The sequence below is a fragment of the Amborella trichopoda genome, chromosome 1 (assembly GCF_054954075.1).
Source record: "Amborella trichopoda isolate Santa Cruz 75 chromosome 1, AtrichopodaSantaCruz75HAP2 v2.0, whole genome shotgun sequence".
In the NCBI taxonomy this organism is placed as follows: Eukaryota; Viridiplantae; Streptophyta; class Magnoliopsida; order Amborellales; family Amborellaceae; genus Amborella; species Amborella trichopoda.
This window is the reverse complement of record NC_142336.1, coordinates 3,187,067-3,204,184: the sequence shown is the minus strand read 5'-3', so window position 1 is coordinate 3,204,184 and position 17,118 is coordinate 3,187,067. Positions and strand designations below refer to the sequence as shown.

Below are 17,118 nucleotides of genomic sequence, written 5' to 3'. Positions count from 1 at the left end.
ATTTGCACTTCTTTGACCCGCAAAACAAATAAGTTCAAAAATGCTAAGCCAAAAGATACCCTCAACTGCTTTACAGTCAGAAATTTTTTTTTTAAAGAGACTGTACTTATATGAGAGGATATTTATCCCATGTATTGACTGCTTTAAATAAGCTTCGATGAATTTCAAACAAGAGGACATAAAGCTAGATACTTTATAATAAATAATATGTTGAATGCAGGTAGAAATGTGCATTATACTTAAGAAAGAGGGAGATGCATGCTTTTTAACAGAAAGGGGTCTGTAAGTCTTTATGACCGTGAGTGATCTTCTAGTATTGCAAAATGCGAAAGAGCAGTATGCAGAAACAAATGATGGAGTAGAGATTAGTAAAGGACTAAAGGGTATCCAAGGAACTCCACATGTATTCATCAAGTTCGATATTCAACTTTATTCAAGTTGCTTCAAAATAATAGTTCAACATTCAACTTTATTCAAGTTGTTTCAAATTATCACCCGAATAAGTAAGAGGATATACCAGGCAGAGCCTTCAAAGCCCTCTGAAACACTTTAATTGCAGCATCTCTAGGTTCATTCTTTGCATGCCATGTTGCATAGTCGTACCAAATATCAGGATAATGATACAAGTACATTAGGCACTGGAAATCCAAATACAATGAAATCATTAGTACTAAAAACATAAGGTCCACAAAAGAAAATGAGATATCACATGGTGCATCCCAATGAATTCCCAGGACCAGCCAAAGTCATTTGTGATATTAAATATGCATGCAAAGTCCAACAAGAGGAGAAAACGCATAGATACTTAGTTAATTACAAACAGAACAAATCAAACAGACAAGATCCCCAAATGCTGTATTTAAGCTTCATTTCTTATTTTGTTTTTTTATCCCCACTGTATCTAGTGTGTAAAATAGTCCCATCAGTAACGAGTGTTTCAGATAGGGGGTAAAAGCATCATCATTCAACTAGCGCTCGAAATACCTGCTCATATGTGAATATGACTCTTCTATTAGAAGATGTACTGTCTATTCTCTGTGGATTTCCCCTACAGAACAGTCATAAGTGAAGCTTCAAAATCTAAAGAAAGAATAAATTGGAAGATAGAAACACATGTGAAAAAGCCAGATAATATAAGCTACAAGCTCAAGTGAGAAAAACTAGATGAAATTTATTATTTTACACAATATTAGCATCAACACGATGAAATACTGGTGATGCAACCCGCAAGGATATAAACGTAACAAGCACCACTGCCCTGTTCACAGCTGATGGTTACTTATTTGGATTTCGTAAGCACATGCACGCACACATGAGCATGCCCACACACGCACGTGTGTGCACACATGCTCACACACAGAGGAAAATTTTGATAAGTCGTATTCAAATTTCTGGAAATCTGAATAAAGCCATTACCTGCTTTACATGTATCTATGAATTATATATTGTCCTGATATGTGTTTTTCTATACACGTTTGACATATTTTATGAAAAGAGACAAGGTGCAAGTAATATGCATGACACAACTCTCTTTCTCTGTCTACTTATGCTCTCTGATCACGTGGCCAAGGTGGTTCATACTGCTTTCTCTCTCTACTTTCATCTTCATACTGCTTTCTCGCTCTACTTTCGCTGCCCTTCACACTGGTTTTAGAGAGAGAAACAATTTTGGTCCATATAAAACAACAGAAATCCCAACAATTTTGATCCATATAAAACAATGGAAATAACCACCAAGAACCAGTAAAAAGACCCAAAGACCTCAGCTTTCAGAGCTTCAAAAATGGCTCAAATGGAGAAGTGAGGACCACCCTTGCCTGGGGCTTGGATTCAAGTGAAAACACAACCAAAAGTGGCTCTGCAACCCCTGTTCTAGAGAGAAGGAAAATTCTCATAAGCCCAATAGATTTTGCAGAGATTTGCAGGAATATATACCATTGTTAATGGGTGTTATCCCTATCGTTTAGAGGCTTTCTTGGATGAGAACACAGTGTGTTGCTTGCTTATTAGAGGCTCTGATAGGGTTGGAAAGAGAAAACTAGCAAAAACAATGGTTTAGTGTTTCTTTGGCCCTACAGTCATGCCCAAACCCTAACCCTAGCTCTGCTCTCGAACCCCGACGCCTAGTTCTAATGGAGGACATAAACCGGGTTGACCATCATTTCTTCAAACCCTAGCCATTGCCATGGAGAAGAACAAGCTTGTGGAACCAATGGGCGAGAGCTTTCTATCTCTGAAACCATCTTTATCATGACAATTCACAGCTCTAACAAGGGGTCTGGTGTTTAGAGAGAGAACAAGAGGTGGTTCTGATTCAGATGAAGCTGAAAGTAGAGAGAAAGCAGTATGAAGCAAAAGTAGAGAGAAGATGTGGGTCGCTCTCTACTTTCACTCCATACTCTCTCTTTACTTTTAAAGAGAGAACAAAAGTGGTTATTTCTTGCTCCACTTTCTCTCTCATCATGCAGCATTGAAATAGACAAAAAGGTGGTTCACAAAGGTGGGACAAGAGCTAGAGGGCTGAACGAGAGAGAGTGGGTATCTTGGTTGAGAAGAAAGGGCCAGGCTGAGAGAGAGAGTTTGTCAATTACATGGAATGCTGCTCAATACAATTTTTAGTATCCCCGAAATTTCAACTCAGAGTGGAATTTTTGGGGATTCAAATATTAGACAGTTATTTGGATATACCCTGATATGATTCGATCCAATCAAACATGGTCCACCAACTTCTATAATTAAAAAATATATTAGACTCTATAATATAACTCCACCATGGTCGGTCCCAAGCCAATCATGCCGGTCCCAAGCCCGGAGAAAGGAGGCTTGTGTTAGGTGGGCAGCCAGCATAAAACTTGTGTCACATCTTTTTTATGAATCCTAAACCAATCTTATGTATGGCCCTTGATAGGGTGGAATAGCCCAACAGGATTCGTGTAGCCGACCCCAAAATAGTTGGAATAAGACTCTAGTGATGATGATAAGACCTCTAATATCCTTAAAAATCAGGGTATTACAATGTTATCAAACAGACCTTAAACAATTTCAAGCATCGACACAATGAAAAATGGTAAGTAACACTGCCTTGATTCACACCTGATGGTTACTTGTTTAGATTTCGCAAGAACATGTGCGCGCGCGCACACGCATACACACAAATTGGAAAATTTTGAAAAGCTATATTCTTTCCTTCGATGAAAGGCATCTAAATATCCAAAATGAAAATAGACAACCTGGGTACCATTGAAGTTTCTCCATAAGTCCATATCCACTGGAAATCAGTTATCCATCACATTCATGCACTAATAAAGAAAGAATTACATGGCATTAGAGTCGATAACAATGTTGGCAATTGGAGGATTGAATTACTTAATGCAGCTGTGTAACGCAAAAACCCAGTGGTGCAAATGCCAATGTGGAAGCTTTTCAGAGAAGCCAATGATGATGATGACATTAAACATCGATTGTAGCTCATATGTGAAGCCCAGACCCTTAGATTGGGAGGCCTGAGAGGACTGGTAAAGGTTCAGTGGTGTTGGCTTTCTTATGACCAGTAGGCAGAAAACTTCATTCACACATAAACTAAAATGCTGCCATCGGGCTGCATATCTTACCAAATCATATATCAGGTCACCCCCTTAGGTGAGATGATTCAAATGTTGTCAAGTGTCAAGGATGAGGAAATGATCAATTATATGCTTATCCACTGCAAATTTTTCAAGCCAATTATGACATTTTTCTTGGAACTATTTCACATCTCATAGGTTCTACCAAATTGATTCAAAGAAACGAGCAATAATTTCACTACAGAAAACAAATCCATGAAAAGGATAAAAGGCTAGAATGGTAAAACAAAAACCACTTTCCAAGCAATCCCATTGATCAAGGTACCACTTATCACTACATATTTACTAGTAAAAATATTTTTAAACATCAGCCATAGATATAGATTATGTGACGGAACATTGGGCAGTAAAGAAACAACATAGCCATAGGATGAATGCAGCTGAGATGAATGAGTGGCAAGACAAGAAATGATAGAATTCAGAATAAATACATACGAGGGAACTTAGGAGTGGCTACAATAGGCGCGATTAGATGAGGGAAAGTAGACTTAGGCCATGTGCAGCATAGACCTATAGAGCACTGGTTGGAAGGGACGATTTGGTTCAAGTGGAAGGCTCTAAGAGGACAAGGGGAAGGCCCAAAAGGACATAGATGGAAGAAGTAAGAAGAGATATGGTGGCTTATAGTCTAACTGAGGGTGTGGCCCGTTATAAAGCAGAATAGCATAACAAGATTCAGGTAGCGAACCCCAAGTAGTTGGGATAAAGCTGCGATGATGATGATGATGAAGATCAGCCATAGTGATAGATCAAAATGTAGAAAGATAGAAAAAGATAGTCATGTGAATGCCACAACCCTTGCAAAATGAAAAAGCAAAAACTAAGCAGGACCATTCACTTTTTCTTGAAACTCTTTCTTGATTAGCGCATGAAAGGGTAAAAGAACCAAGTATTAACTAATCATGAGAGAGGTTCATTGTACGAGAACCAAATACTCATGTTAGATAAATTTTACACTAATCAAAAAAGTATGTGTTCTTTGAGTGCTCACAGGAATAACTCAAATTCACACTCAAAACACATTACGTGCTTACTTTTCAAAAGCTAACAATCTTTTCCATGCCAAGCACTGTTGTTCTTCCTGCAGGACAATGCAAACAAGTTCAAGTTTTCAGGTTGCAAGTCAAAGACACAAATATCATTTATATGGAATTTATCACTATGTATGAACACCAAAACAGATGCAATGCAATATCTGTACAGCCTTCCAAATAGAATTTGTTTCCCCAATATTGATATAAGTATCACTAACAGCATAAACAACATTCATCCATAACTAAAAAATGACAGCATTCCCACTAACTATAATGCATCTTCTCAATATAATGCCTTCAATTGATGCATTCATCCATAACTAAAACAATGACAGCATTCACACTAACTATAATGCATCTTGTCAATATAATGCCTTCCCATTTGGATTTTGTTCAGCAAGATTGCATAATCAAGCACGACTTAAATGACACAAATGCATACTGAATAACATAAATAGGAAATAACATGTAAGAATTCAAAGCAAGAACAATAGAAAGATGTAGGATTCACTGTCATATATCTCTTAGGGCCATGTATAGCCTTTTTGTTACAAATAACAATGACATGTGTGGTCCATCAATCCAAGATGGCATAGAGAATTAATACGGACATAAATTAACTAGGCAAACAAAGTGATAGCTTGGTCTCAATTAGGTAATATAAGGCCTTTCTAATTAGGTCTATATCCTAGGCTCTTATCTATTAGGAGACAACATGCTTTAATGATACTGATTTTTTGGAGGAGGAAACACCTCCTTTAGCTCCAGTACATCCATGCTCTCAAAGGTGTTTTCAAATGATAATCAGTGCGATAGATATCTTAGATCCCTAATAGATGCATATTTTATATGAAAAAGATCTTTGTGTACTCATGCTTACTTAAGACCAACACACATCACAATGACGTGTATGCCTTCATCTCTAGAGAGATACATATCAATCATTATAAAGAGAGCATGTTCTCCAAAAAAAAATTTGTTTTAAGAAGTAACTAAGAAGATATTAGCAGATCTTGCAAAGCTACCCCTTCATAGTAAGGGTTAACTCTTCATAAGTCATAATTGTAATAGCATATCTATATGTAACAAATGTTACAAATCCAATCATATCTAAGAATAATTACTAAAAAAATTATGTACTACTTGCTTAGTTGCTTTGTGTCAGGGTTTGTGGCCTTTAAAGCCTAGAGCACTTGTAAAGAAAATTATTTATAGTGATTTGTGGGCTTCAATGGGAATGTAGTTTGATTAACTAACCTAGGGTTAGGCAGTCTATGGCTCAGCCCAGGTCATGTCCAAAACCCTTACCCCTAGGCATGAGGCACTACCATTGAGGGGTTATTGTAAGTCATCCTTGTTGAGGTCAAAGAGATGCCCAGAGGTGTTGTTTGTAGGCTAGAAAAGTTTTATGGTCTCTTGTGTGCGGGAAGGGCCTGTGAGAGCGAAGGCCAAATTCTCAATAAAACTTCCGCACAACATGTATTCATGACAGCCGCATTTTGGAAAGCAAACTTATATAAATGGACACGTGTACATGTGCATAGAGAGAGCGCCCCCTTGCACTATGTGTGCATTTGACTTGCGCTTAAGGGGGAGAACCTGTTATCCACATATTGGGACTATGGTTCCATTGCTTATTGCCTCACTTTGACGGGCAAATCATGATCCCCTGCACTTAATTGTGGGTCATGAGTCTCGTTGGGTTAGTGTGAGAAGACAGTTGTGATCATGGATCCTGGCACAGGTGGGGTGCCCTGATATTCACTTGTTTTTCACCCATTAGGTACGTATCCACTTCTACATTGTATTTCTGTGTTTTTTGGATTTTTGTGGAACTCCAAAAATTATTATTTTTAACTCAAATGTGCTACTATGGATATGGCCTTTAATAGAGCAGAATGAAAAACCAGGATTCATATAGCCAACCGCAATTAATTGGGAAAAGGCTAAAATGATGATGATGAACTAAAATGTGCTACTGTGAATTTTGGACATTTTAAAAACATCTAAAAACAAATTATAAATGTATAAAAACCTACAAGGGTATTTCTGTAAATTTGAAATAATATGGGTATTTTAGGAATTATGAATTTTTATTGGTGGGACCATGGGTGGGGGGCTGAGGGCCCAAGTCTCAAACACGTGGGGCCCAAATTGGGGCATCGTGTGTAATAAAGAAAAAGAAAAAAATTAGTACTAATAAGAGCAAAGACGTTAAAGTATTTAAGATTGATGACCAAGATACACCAAAATGGGTATACTTACAATATCTTGGGTCGATAATCCAAGAAAATTGAGAGATTAAAGAAGATGTCACACATAGAATTAGAGCTAGGTGGATGAAGTGAAGATATACAACCAGAGTTTTATGTGATCACCATATACCAAGGAAGCTGAAGTGAAAGTTATAGGATAGTTGTGAGGCCAGCTTTGCTTTATGGGGCAGAATGTTGGGTGATCAAGAAACAACATACCTATATGATGAGTGCAGTTGAAATGATGGTGTTGAGATGGATAAGCGGCAAGACAAGAAGGGATAGAATTCGAAATGAATACATTAGGAAGAACTTAGATGTAGCTCCAATAGGCCGTGCAGCGTAGAATCAGTACAGCACCTGTTAGGAGGTGCGAATTGGTTCAAGTGAAAGCCTAAAAAAGGGCAAGGGTAGGTCCAAAAGGATATGATTGGAAGTAGTGAGAAAATATATGGGGACTTGTGACCTCACTGAGGGTATGGTCCTTGATAGAGCATAATAGCGAACCAGGATTCATATAGCTGACCCCAAATAGTTGGAAAAAGGCTCTGATAATGAATAAAAGAAATGAAAGAAATTTTTGAACATGGAATTCTGCATTGCCACTTCCTTCACCTTGATTCTTTTCTAGAAGAAAATGAGAAGAACCCAACCCACATAAAATGCAAGTAAAACAATTAATTCCCAGTCCAAAATTTTCTATTTGATAATATTTTTGGTTTCCACTACTCAAGGGTCTAAGGAAAAATTAAAAGTCACAATAACTCATCATTTCTCAGTTGAAATCCTTTGCATAAGAAAATAAAAACATTATCACATAAGACTGCAAAGACATAGGATCCATAGTCCAGTAATCAAGCAATATGGTTTTCTCACAAGGAAATCAGTAGACCTTTTTTTTCTTTTTTTATCAGTAAGGAAATCAATAGATTGAATCATGGAATAAACAAAGAAACATACCTTGATGGAACCTGATGGTGGAACAGCTAGCATGTTCCAGTCAATCTCATCAACATATTTCTTTCTCTCCCTATACACAGCCTTGGCACTGTTGTACTTTGGTTGATACTCAAATATCAGACCTTTTGCCTGAAAAACATATTATCATCAAGTTCCCCTAATGCTCCATATGCTTAATGATGTTGAGTTTCTAGCAAATAAATAAACAGAGTTTATAGAGTTGAACTCAGACTAATTCTCATCCAAAGCCAAAAGCATGATGGCTAGGCTAGTATTTCATATCAAAAGCAGTAAAAGAAAAATCCATAAAAGGCTAAAATTGGGAAAATAACAACATATACCCCTCTCTTAATACTGAGTTTTGTCAAGAAGCCAGTTAAGGTGAGTTTTGCACTTAACAAACTAAGTGGATCGTCAGATTGAGTCAACTCATTCGAAAACTAAGTGGATCACAAGGTTGAGTCAACTCGGGCAAGTTGACTCAACTTCAAGTTTTTATTCACTGGCGTAAAACACAAAAAGTAAGAAAGCATGTTTACTGAAACTGTAATGAGAAGGGGAGAAACATGGTACCAATGGCCGGCTAACAGAATTTTCAAAATTCTCGTAATCCTTCCACAGTTGTTCAACATGATGAGTGGGAGTAATAATGGCTATTTGATAAGCTTTCCGCACTGCAGTCATACGTTGTGATTCTTCTTGCGCTGTTGTTGCCTGCATAGAGTATTACAAGTCTATCTTTATTCAAGAGCTATAAATTTTATACCCCAGAAAGTTTGGGAAAGTACAGTATAATAGTACAATCCGACAGAACCCAACGTAGGGATCATGTCCTTCCGATAATACTCTGGATTACAGTGTATTTTGCCCAAAATTTACCAAAGACAACTGAAGTCAGTAGACTCCCTGATAATTGTTATTCCCAGTGAAGATTTTTTTTATTACTGTTATTATTACGTATTAGAGGTTATTTATTAGGAGAATCCCCCCAAAAAATTAATAATCCAATGGAGTTATTTTACCATATAAAATATTAGCACTCCACGGTATTCAATTTGATTGGGATCCCTCATCGCTTACCCGCATGTCTATCAAGAATCCAATAAATTCAAAACTTGACCTGAAAGAGCTACTTTTCTTAGACTTCAAATGAGCTACTTTTCTTAAATTGGAAGCATTTTGAATTAGTCATCATTCTAGAGCATTGTTATCCCTTCTAAATGACATACATTACATATAGTTCCAACCTCAAAATACTTGATGCTTTTCTTTTAGAAGAATTGTTTCATGCGGGGTGGACCGCATTTCTACAATATGCGGTCCAGAGGTATAAAGCATCCATCTTAAAGATGGATGCAAATAGGTGGCCCATCTAAAAGCAATTGTAACCAACAGTCCAAATGTTTTTTAATATAATTATTATTTCTAGTTTTCAAAATTTATTTATTTTTTCATATTCATGATCTCCATGTTGAAGATTATATATTTTCTAAAATTAGGATCAAATTATATTTAAAAATATATTTATTGCCAAGCCCGCATTTCTACAATACGAAGGCTGCCCGCATGCTAACCACGTCCTTTCTTTTATTTTAATTACTCCTATAGTTGTATGGTTTAAACCATACAACTTAAGATGAGTACAAAAAAAGTAAAATCATCATCATCATCTAGGATTCATGATAAGATGTGGCACCCGGGCCTAGAAAGGGTTAAAGGAAAAGTTTAAGGTCTCACCCTTATTAGACCCCCAAAAAGATCTTTTTACAAGACCAAAGTTAACTTTTATTCTCTTCTCTACCTCCTCCCCCCCCCCCCCCCCCCCCCCCCCCCCTTCCGCCCCAAAAAAAAAAAACACACACACACACAAAAAAAGTAACATTTATAGAAGGAAAACCCTAAAACACAACTTGCTCCCTAAGAAACCCTAATCAACAAAAGAAGCAAAATAACTTATATAAAATTTGTGATATCTCCGCTGTCTTTCCACAGTTCCGAAAAAATATCAGAAAACAGAGATTCTAAATAATTGATATGGAATGGCATTGGTTCACACAATGTTAAATAAAGAATTAGAGGTTATTAAGAATTAGAACATAAATTTTAAGTGAGTCCAATGTATGAGTTTGGAGAACACGCAACATTTAAAATAATTAGAATGACATTTGACATACCGGTAAGGACTTCAAAAAGGTAATGTACTCCATCCATACAGGCCCTGATGCAATATCACTTCCTAATAACATCCAATGTCATTCTTGTTAGTTTACTCAATGAATGACACAAAGCAGAAAGTAAAAATCTCAGTAATAAGATTGACTATCAAACTTTGAGGATAATCAAAAAGTAAGCTACAATCATTAATTTTTTCAGGGCTACCACAATTCAACTTAAAATATAAGAACAAATTCATTCATACACAGATAAAGAAGTACAGAATGCTGATAAAAAGATAAAAATTAAACATACTACTATTTAAGAGAAAAGAAATCAAAAAGTCCCAAGCAAAAAAACATAGATATTATATGCAAGTACCCTTAGTCAAAGTAAATTAAAAGTTTCAAAACCTTATTTCTCATGAAATGGACTGCACATGAACAGTATGGGAGACAATAAAAACACAAAAATTGCAAAGGCCTCATTTGACAAAAACGTAGAAATATATCCTTATCGAAAATATCTACAGATTACGTATCCATAATTCAAAAATAGAGGAATGTTCAAACATAAATCATCTAAATACAGGAGTCATTAAAAGACAATAAGAAGACGAAAAAATAAAAAAAGATGCAGGTTACATAGTCCTGGGGATAAGCATTTCCTCACCGACATAGTTTAGCATGAAATCAAATGCTTTCCTTGTCTCTTCCTGACCTTCTGTTCCTTTCTTTTCATTGACTTTCCGAATAAAGCGAATGTAACATCTCCTGCACAGTCAACTTTCCGCAATGTAATAAACTGCAAAAGCAATTGAAACAAAAGCATTCCCAAAATAAAATATCAAAAAGGGGCGGAAAGAAGATGAGAGAAGATACAACATCACCAAAAACAAATGTCAATTAACAAACAAATGTAAATTAACAATCAAAAACAAAAATCTGATACCAGCATACCAAATGCTACAAAGCTACACTGCATACAAACATAAATTGCAACAATGTTTACGTCTAACCAGAAAACTTTCATAATTTTTCATTGTATGACAAAGTTGATACTCAGACAAACAATTCAACAGGCACTGCATAATGTATTTATCCACAGTCAAAACTCAGGCACGATAGGCATAAGTCATTACTCCAACAACATATAGCAATGCCATAAACGTGTGTATGTGTGCGCGTCTGTGTGTGCGTGAATGCACAAAATGTTCAGCTCCATGCCCAGGCAACCAAGATATAACACAGAGCGGGTGCGGAAACAAGAGCAAAAGCAAGTGAAGAAATGTAAGAAGGAAAGGGAAAACACTAATAGAATGAATGAATTAAGAAGCAGCTAGGGAACTAATTTCACCAAGGCATCAGCCTGCCTTTAACGCACACATGAAGGTGGGTAAGGGGGAGAGAGAGAGCGAGGGAGGGAGAGCTTCTAGGTTCCATGAACTCATCATCTAACAAAACATCAAATAGTCGTGTTACAACGACAAAAAGCATTCAATCAAAACAAATAAACCAAGAACTTTAAAGCCCAAGCTAAAGCAAATTATATCAACTTAAGATTACCATAGGGCAATTTGAAGGCAATTCAACAAACACCGGCTGAATATCTGTTTTGTTGCATCATCATTATTTGCAGCCATAACGGCCTCCACATACTGCTTCCAAAACTTTGCCTGCAAAAACCATGTTAGCAACTTAGCCACTACCACTTGCAACTCAAAACAAATCATCATAGTCCATACATGTGATGTTGCTCATGTATCTAACTGTTGGAGTAATGCCCTTTCAGAGCCTTAAAACTCCAATGTTGTTATAGCTCTTGACTTCAGTGGGAGTGAAAGAGCGACATGACTCTAGGATCTTGGTGCACGGGGACCAGAGGCATGAGAACGATTTGTGTTCGAGAGGTTTGAGTGTTGCCTCTAGTCAGGGTTATTCTTATTGGGCCTCATGACAATGTGATGGGCTAGGGCAATATGTTTTTATGTGATTGATGATATAAGCTCGATGACTGTGTTTGTTTGAGCCCTGTATGGGGAGGTTAAGGCTACCAGAGGGCATTAGCATAAATCTTTGACTCATACGACATTCTCGTAGCTTATGCATAAACAATCGCAAATATGGGAAACCGATCTCTAGAGGATCCACTATGAAGAGGTGTGCACATGTTCCAAGAGAGGAAACCCCGCACCATATGTGTGCATGTCTTCTAGGGCGTGCACCTGAATCTGCTAGTACTTGGGAATTCAGTGTTACTCATTGGTTTGACTTTGATAAGCTATATCATGAGCCCCTGATTAGCACCGTGGGTCATGAGTTTGTTGGGTCATATCAAGAAGGTGGCTTTGGATTCTAAGTCTAGTCAATTGGACTGATTTGATTCCTAATTCAGCCCCATACGATCCTAATTTCCTTAGAAGTTATTTTTAAATGGTGCCAAAATGGTTTATTTTGATGAGAATGATTAAATGAATTTTTGGGACTTTTTGGCGATCTTTTCGAATTTTTTTTAGCAAGAAAAATGTATTTTTAAAATTGTTCTAATGAAATGACGATCAAGCCCAGGACCCACATAGGACACCCAAATGGCCAATGGGTGTCCATGTGGCCATGGGGGCCTCCACATCAGCCCCACATGGAGGTGACGTGGGGGTAACATCAACCCCATGGGACCTTGTCCTTATGACCCTCGTTATATAAAAGGGAGTGGATTGAATTATGATATTTTGTGAATTTTTTAAAACTAGATAAATGAATTTAGGACAAGTTTCTTGTGTGAGGAAAGTGTCATATGCACATGTGTGAGTCCTTCTAGAAGGCGCATAGGGTTTGATATTTCAATTGAAACCCTAAAGGTATACGATAATTGTGCCCTTATGTTAACTTACACATGTGGCACCAATGATTGGACACACATCAACATCATCAAAGCCTTTTCCAAACTAATTAGGGTCGGCCACACAAATCCTAGTCTGTCATTTTGCTCAATTAAGGACCATATATATTCCGGATTCATAAGAAGTTTTGGTAAAGTTTTAGGTTGGTTGCCTGCGTAACACAAACCACCCCCTTTACCCAGGCTTGAGATGGATTGAGGGAAGATTTAAGGTCCTCACCCTTCTTAGAACAATAATTGGCCACACATGCTATATCAAAATGGAGGGAAATTTTTTAATTTAAATTTTTGCCGGAAATGTGCCTAATAACCTCAAGGGTATGACCTTAACTTTGATTTTTAACTCAAAGAGCATGAGATTTTTCATACAAAGAGAATTTTGGTGTAATTTATGGATTAAATGGAGGATAAGGGTGCGAAAATCCCAACTACATATCAAGATGACATGATGATGAATGGAAGGCTAGAATCAAGCCTCTCTTTGAGCCATATTATGATGACATGAAGGCCCAAAATTCATCTATCTAGAAGCATCTCTACACTTGGTGGCTATAAATATCCCCACATTCTCTCATTTCCTACAATTAGCCCCATGTCTCTGTATTTAGGAGTGGCACACCACTCTCTCTCTCACTAGATGGTACGCCCTAGACATTTCCCCTCCTCTCTCTTCCTTCACGAGAAATTTAAGAGTTATGTGAGAAGAAGAAATCCTAGTGAGAGAAAGGAAGAATTAAGCTCCATTGATGCTCGATCAAATTCCATCTATGTCAAAGATGATCAAGCGACTATGTGGCACTCCAATTGAGTAAGATCTAATCCATTCTCCATTTTTTTTATCATCTTCTTTGCTGTAAAATTCAATTTGCAGCAAGGTCTCTCCATCTCAAAGCTCTTTGATTTATGAGATCTTGATCTAAGATTGATCCTTGTGATTGAGTGTATTGACCTAGTTTTTCATGAGTTTTTCTATAAGTTTTTTGTAGCTTAATTGACTGATGTTCTCTAAGATTTTTCAGATCAGGTTAATTAAAACTCATATTTGATGGAGAAATCCGTTGAGCTTGGTGTGCCTATATGATTTTTGTGCATGATCTTATGATCAATGCATGTGTATCTCCCATGAGCTCCCACTAAGTGTTTGATCTTTTGATCGTTGAAAGTCCTTCCATGATTCAAGTGTAGATTGATAGATGCTTTGGCTTACCACCTTTGATAGAGTGAATTTGGCCGGATTATGAGTTTTGCCATCACATATCACACTATGGCACATAGCTGAGACCCATGGCTGTAAACCGAGCACCAAGAGCTCGAAATGGCTTCCATGATCCTCTTATTTTGTTATCTTAAGCATTCATGTGTATGCAATGTGGAGATCATGATTTGATGAGTTATATGGTGGGAATTAATGTATAATCTTGCATTGTAATTTTTATGGTATTGAATTTTCAAAGGCACTAGTTCCAAGTGTTGTATACTTATCTCCTTTAGTAGTCTTCTATTGTTTTTTGACAAGGGACCCAAATTGAGTTGTATCCTAATTTTAAAAGAGCGTATGAAAAGTGTTTGATGGCTGTACTTCCTTCATGAGGGTTACCATAAGTGTTGTAATTTTGCAAGGAAATTGAATTGCACTTTAAAGTTTGTCTCAAATTTTAAAGTGTTTGTCCTTGGTCTTGGTTTCTATACACTCTCACTAAGGAAGCCAATATGGTGGAAGATAATTTGGTTAGCAAGGGTGTTGTCTTTCATCCCACCTCAAGTGCCTTTCTATTCTTCACATTTTCCTTTGTAATAGTAACTTTTACTTGTCAAAGGAACATGATGGATAGGTGATGGCCATCAAATGGGTGATACAGAACTTAAGGAATATGATAAATACATAATAACCGATCGCTAGAAAGTTCATTAGAATGCTCAAGAACGGCATAGTTGAATGCGATCATAAAACACATTTAACAATACTCCCATGCTCACCATCATCATCTAACCACAACGAGTCTGGGTAACACAATTATGGAATATCTAGAAATACTCTAATGCACGAAGGAAAAAACCATTCGAAAAGGATAAAAGAATCTTACAGCTGTGGGAAATGTTGAAAGAAGTTGTTCATATATTGGAACTGCCTCTGATATGGGAAGATGCTAAAACATGGCGGAAAAGATAACATTAGTTCCATTTCTACTGAGGAGTACGTTGCAAATCCATTGTCTAATAAAATAAAAATCCATTTTATCCATAATGAGGAAGTCTCTTGCTTTAGGTTCCTCACACAGCAATAGAGACTTGTAAATGTCACCTGAGCCTCATTTGCCAAAATTTCAGAAGCTTCCACATTGTATTTATCCACAAGGAGACAGTCTTTTGCTTTCTTTTCCTACAAAATTAGTCCGAAACTCCGATCAGTTTAAATTCCAATCATAAGCTAGCAATTTCTTTATGCAAAGGGGATCATAAGGTAGCAAGCCGCTAACTTTCTTTTGTGGGTCTATATTAGCCATCATTATTACTGAAATAGTCATAAAAATGGACAAAGTTTCAATCTGAACTTCAGAACTAACCACCTGTAAAAATTCTTTTCCTTAAAGTCAAAATGAATCACAGTGGTTCAAAAACACATAACAGAAATTTCTTTCTTATTGTGTATTCATAACAGAAATTGCTTGCTTAACATCAGTCAGAAACTCTGTAAGTCTAGATTCCAATCATGAGGAGGATATTTACTAAGCTCTTTCTTTTGTGGGTCGTAAAAGCCTTTTCACTGCTAAAACAGAAATAAGAAAAATAGACATAGTTTCAATCAAAACTTCAAAATTAACAACGCGCAAAAGATCTTTTTATGAAATTCAAAGTACAGTCATAGTGGATTAAATAAATACATAACAAAAAATAATAATCACAACCAGGATCGGGAATTCTTGTGTAAGCACATGTTGCAATCTAACAATGAATTAGATTTTCCAACACCCCAACATTCTGAACTTCCCAATTTATCATTTTAATATCAGATTAAACTCATTATTTTTAACACAACACATACAGTAGAAACCAGAAACAACCGAACCCACAGACTTAGCCAACTTATATAGCAATGTACAGGCATGAAATAAAGCCCGTTTCCAAACCATATTTAATACAAGGTCGTCCGACAAAATTTATAACAAAAAAATAATAATCAACAAAAGAAATTTAACTATTATAACATGATTGTCAATGCTCACCTTTGATTCCACTGTATTTCTTCCTCCTTCTACCATTATCTTTAAATCGAACAATAAAATAATGAGAAATAAGAAATTCCCACCTGACACACCAACAGGAGAGAGATATACATATGTATATATCAATTTAGAGAGAGAAAGGAACCCAGTAGAGAGATACGGACAGGGAAATATGGAGGAGAGAAAATGAGATAGAAGAAACCAGGAGATGGACAGAGGTAGAGAGGGAGAGGAAGAGAGAAGAAGAAGAAGAATACGAAATGAGAGAGAGAGAGAGAGAGAGAGAGGTAACTGGAAATTTCCTCGTAATATGAACACAAAGCAACAAAACACCAAACATGATGAAAATTGAAAACAGAACTCTTGGATAAAAAGCCTCCAGTGGTATAAACCCTAATTTTCATTAGAGGCTACAAATTGTAAGCATTTCGTACCAGAACCATGTCCTAGCTTCCAAATCAGTAGTCTAACAGTGCACAATAAAGAAGGCTCGGAAACGCCAGAAAATTTGACAGGCCACCGGATTCCGGCAAAAATGGAGCTCGAAATTAGGGTTTAAAGTTCACGTTGAGAAACCCCGGTAAATTTTTGCTTTAAATTTCAGATTAGAAAGCTGATATATGAATTTAGGAAAGTACCATATGCTACCGTTGGGATCCCCTACACTTTCTTAATATTCTTTTGACCCTTAGATTTGAATATGAGTGGTAGAAATGCAAAGTTTTGGTATACAGTTACTTTACTCATAATTAAGCGTGGAAAAGGCTCTGAGATTTTTTATGGAAAAAGTTTATACAGAGCCGAGGCTCTCAACCATCAAGCTAGAGCCCACCTCAAAAATTTCACTAAAAGAGATTGTTTCGATGACCAAATATCTTCAAATTGATCATCTCGACATCAAGATGCCTAGGCATGAGAAAAATATAAATTTCAAGGTTTGAAAATAGTGCATTTTGTACCGTATATTTGG

The 17,118-nt window shown here is 36.7% G+C and overlaps 1 protein-coding gene across 15 annotated transcripts in view; it reads right to left on the bottom strand.

Annotated features, from left to right (window-relative positions):
• Positions 1 to 16,678, bottom strand: part of CSTF77 (Tetratricopeptide repeat (TPR)-like superfamily protein) — a 33,756-nt gene extending 17,078 nt beyond the window's left edge. For 7 of the 15 annotated variants that reach the window (XR_016048767.1, XR_016048768.1, XR_016048764.1 and 4 more), the window contains exons 1-12: positions 16,583 to 16,678; positions 16,149 to 16,187; positions 15,227 to 15,304; positions 15,009 to 15,071; positions 11,592 to 11,701; positions 10,699 to 10,799; positions 10,047 to 10,108; positions 8,446 to 8,586; positions 7,873 to 8,001; positions 4,658 to 4,704; positions 985 to 1,048; positions 518 to 638 (exon numbers count right to left, since the gene is read on the bottom strand). Coding sequence is in view for 5 of the 15 variants with exons in the window: in XM_088857214.1 (XP_088713340.1) it covers positions 518 to 638; positions 985 to 1,048; positions 4,658 to 4,704; positions 7,873 to 8,001; positions 8,446 to 8,586; positions 10,047 to 10,108; positions 10,699 to 10,799; positions 11,592 to 11,701; positions 15,009 to 15,071; positions 15,227 to 15,304; positions 16,149 to 16,187; positions 16,583 to 16,591 (964 nt within the window). In the remaining 10 variants the exon portion in view is untranslated. Of the gene's footprint in view, positions 1 to 517; positions 639 to 984; positions 1,049 to 4,657; positions 4,705 to 7,872; positions 8,002 to 8,445; positions 8,587 to 10,046; positions 10,109 to 10,698; positions 10,800 to 11,591; positions 11,702 to 15,008; positions 15,072 to 15,226; positions 15,305 to 16,148; positions 16,232 to 16,582 lie in introns of all 15 variants that reach the window. The other 8 variants (XR_016048770.1, XR_016048771.1, XR_016048766.1 and 5 more) reach the window with 3 other exon arrangements.
• Positions 16,679 to 17,118: the final 440 nt, after the last annotated feature.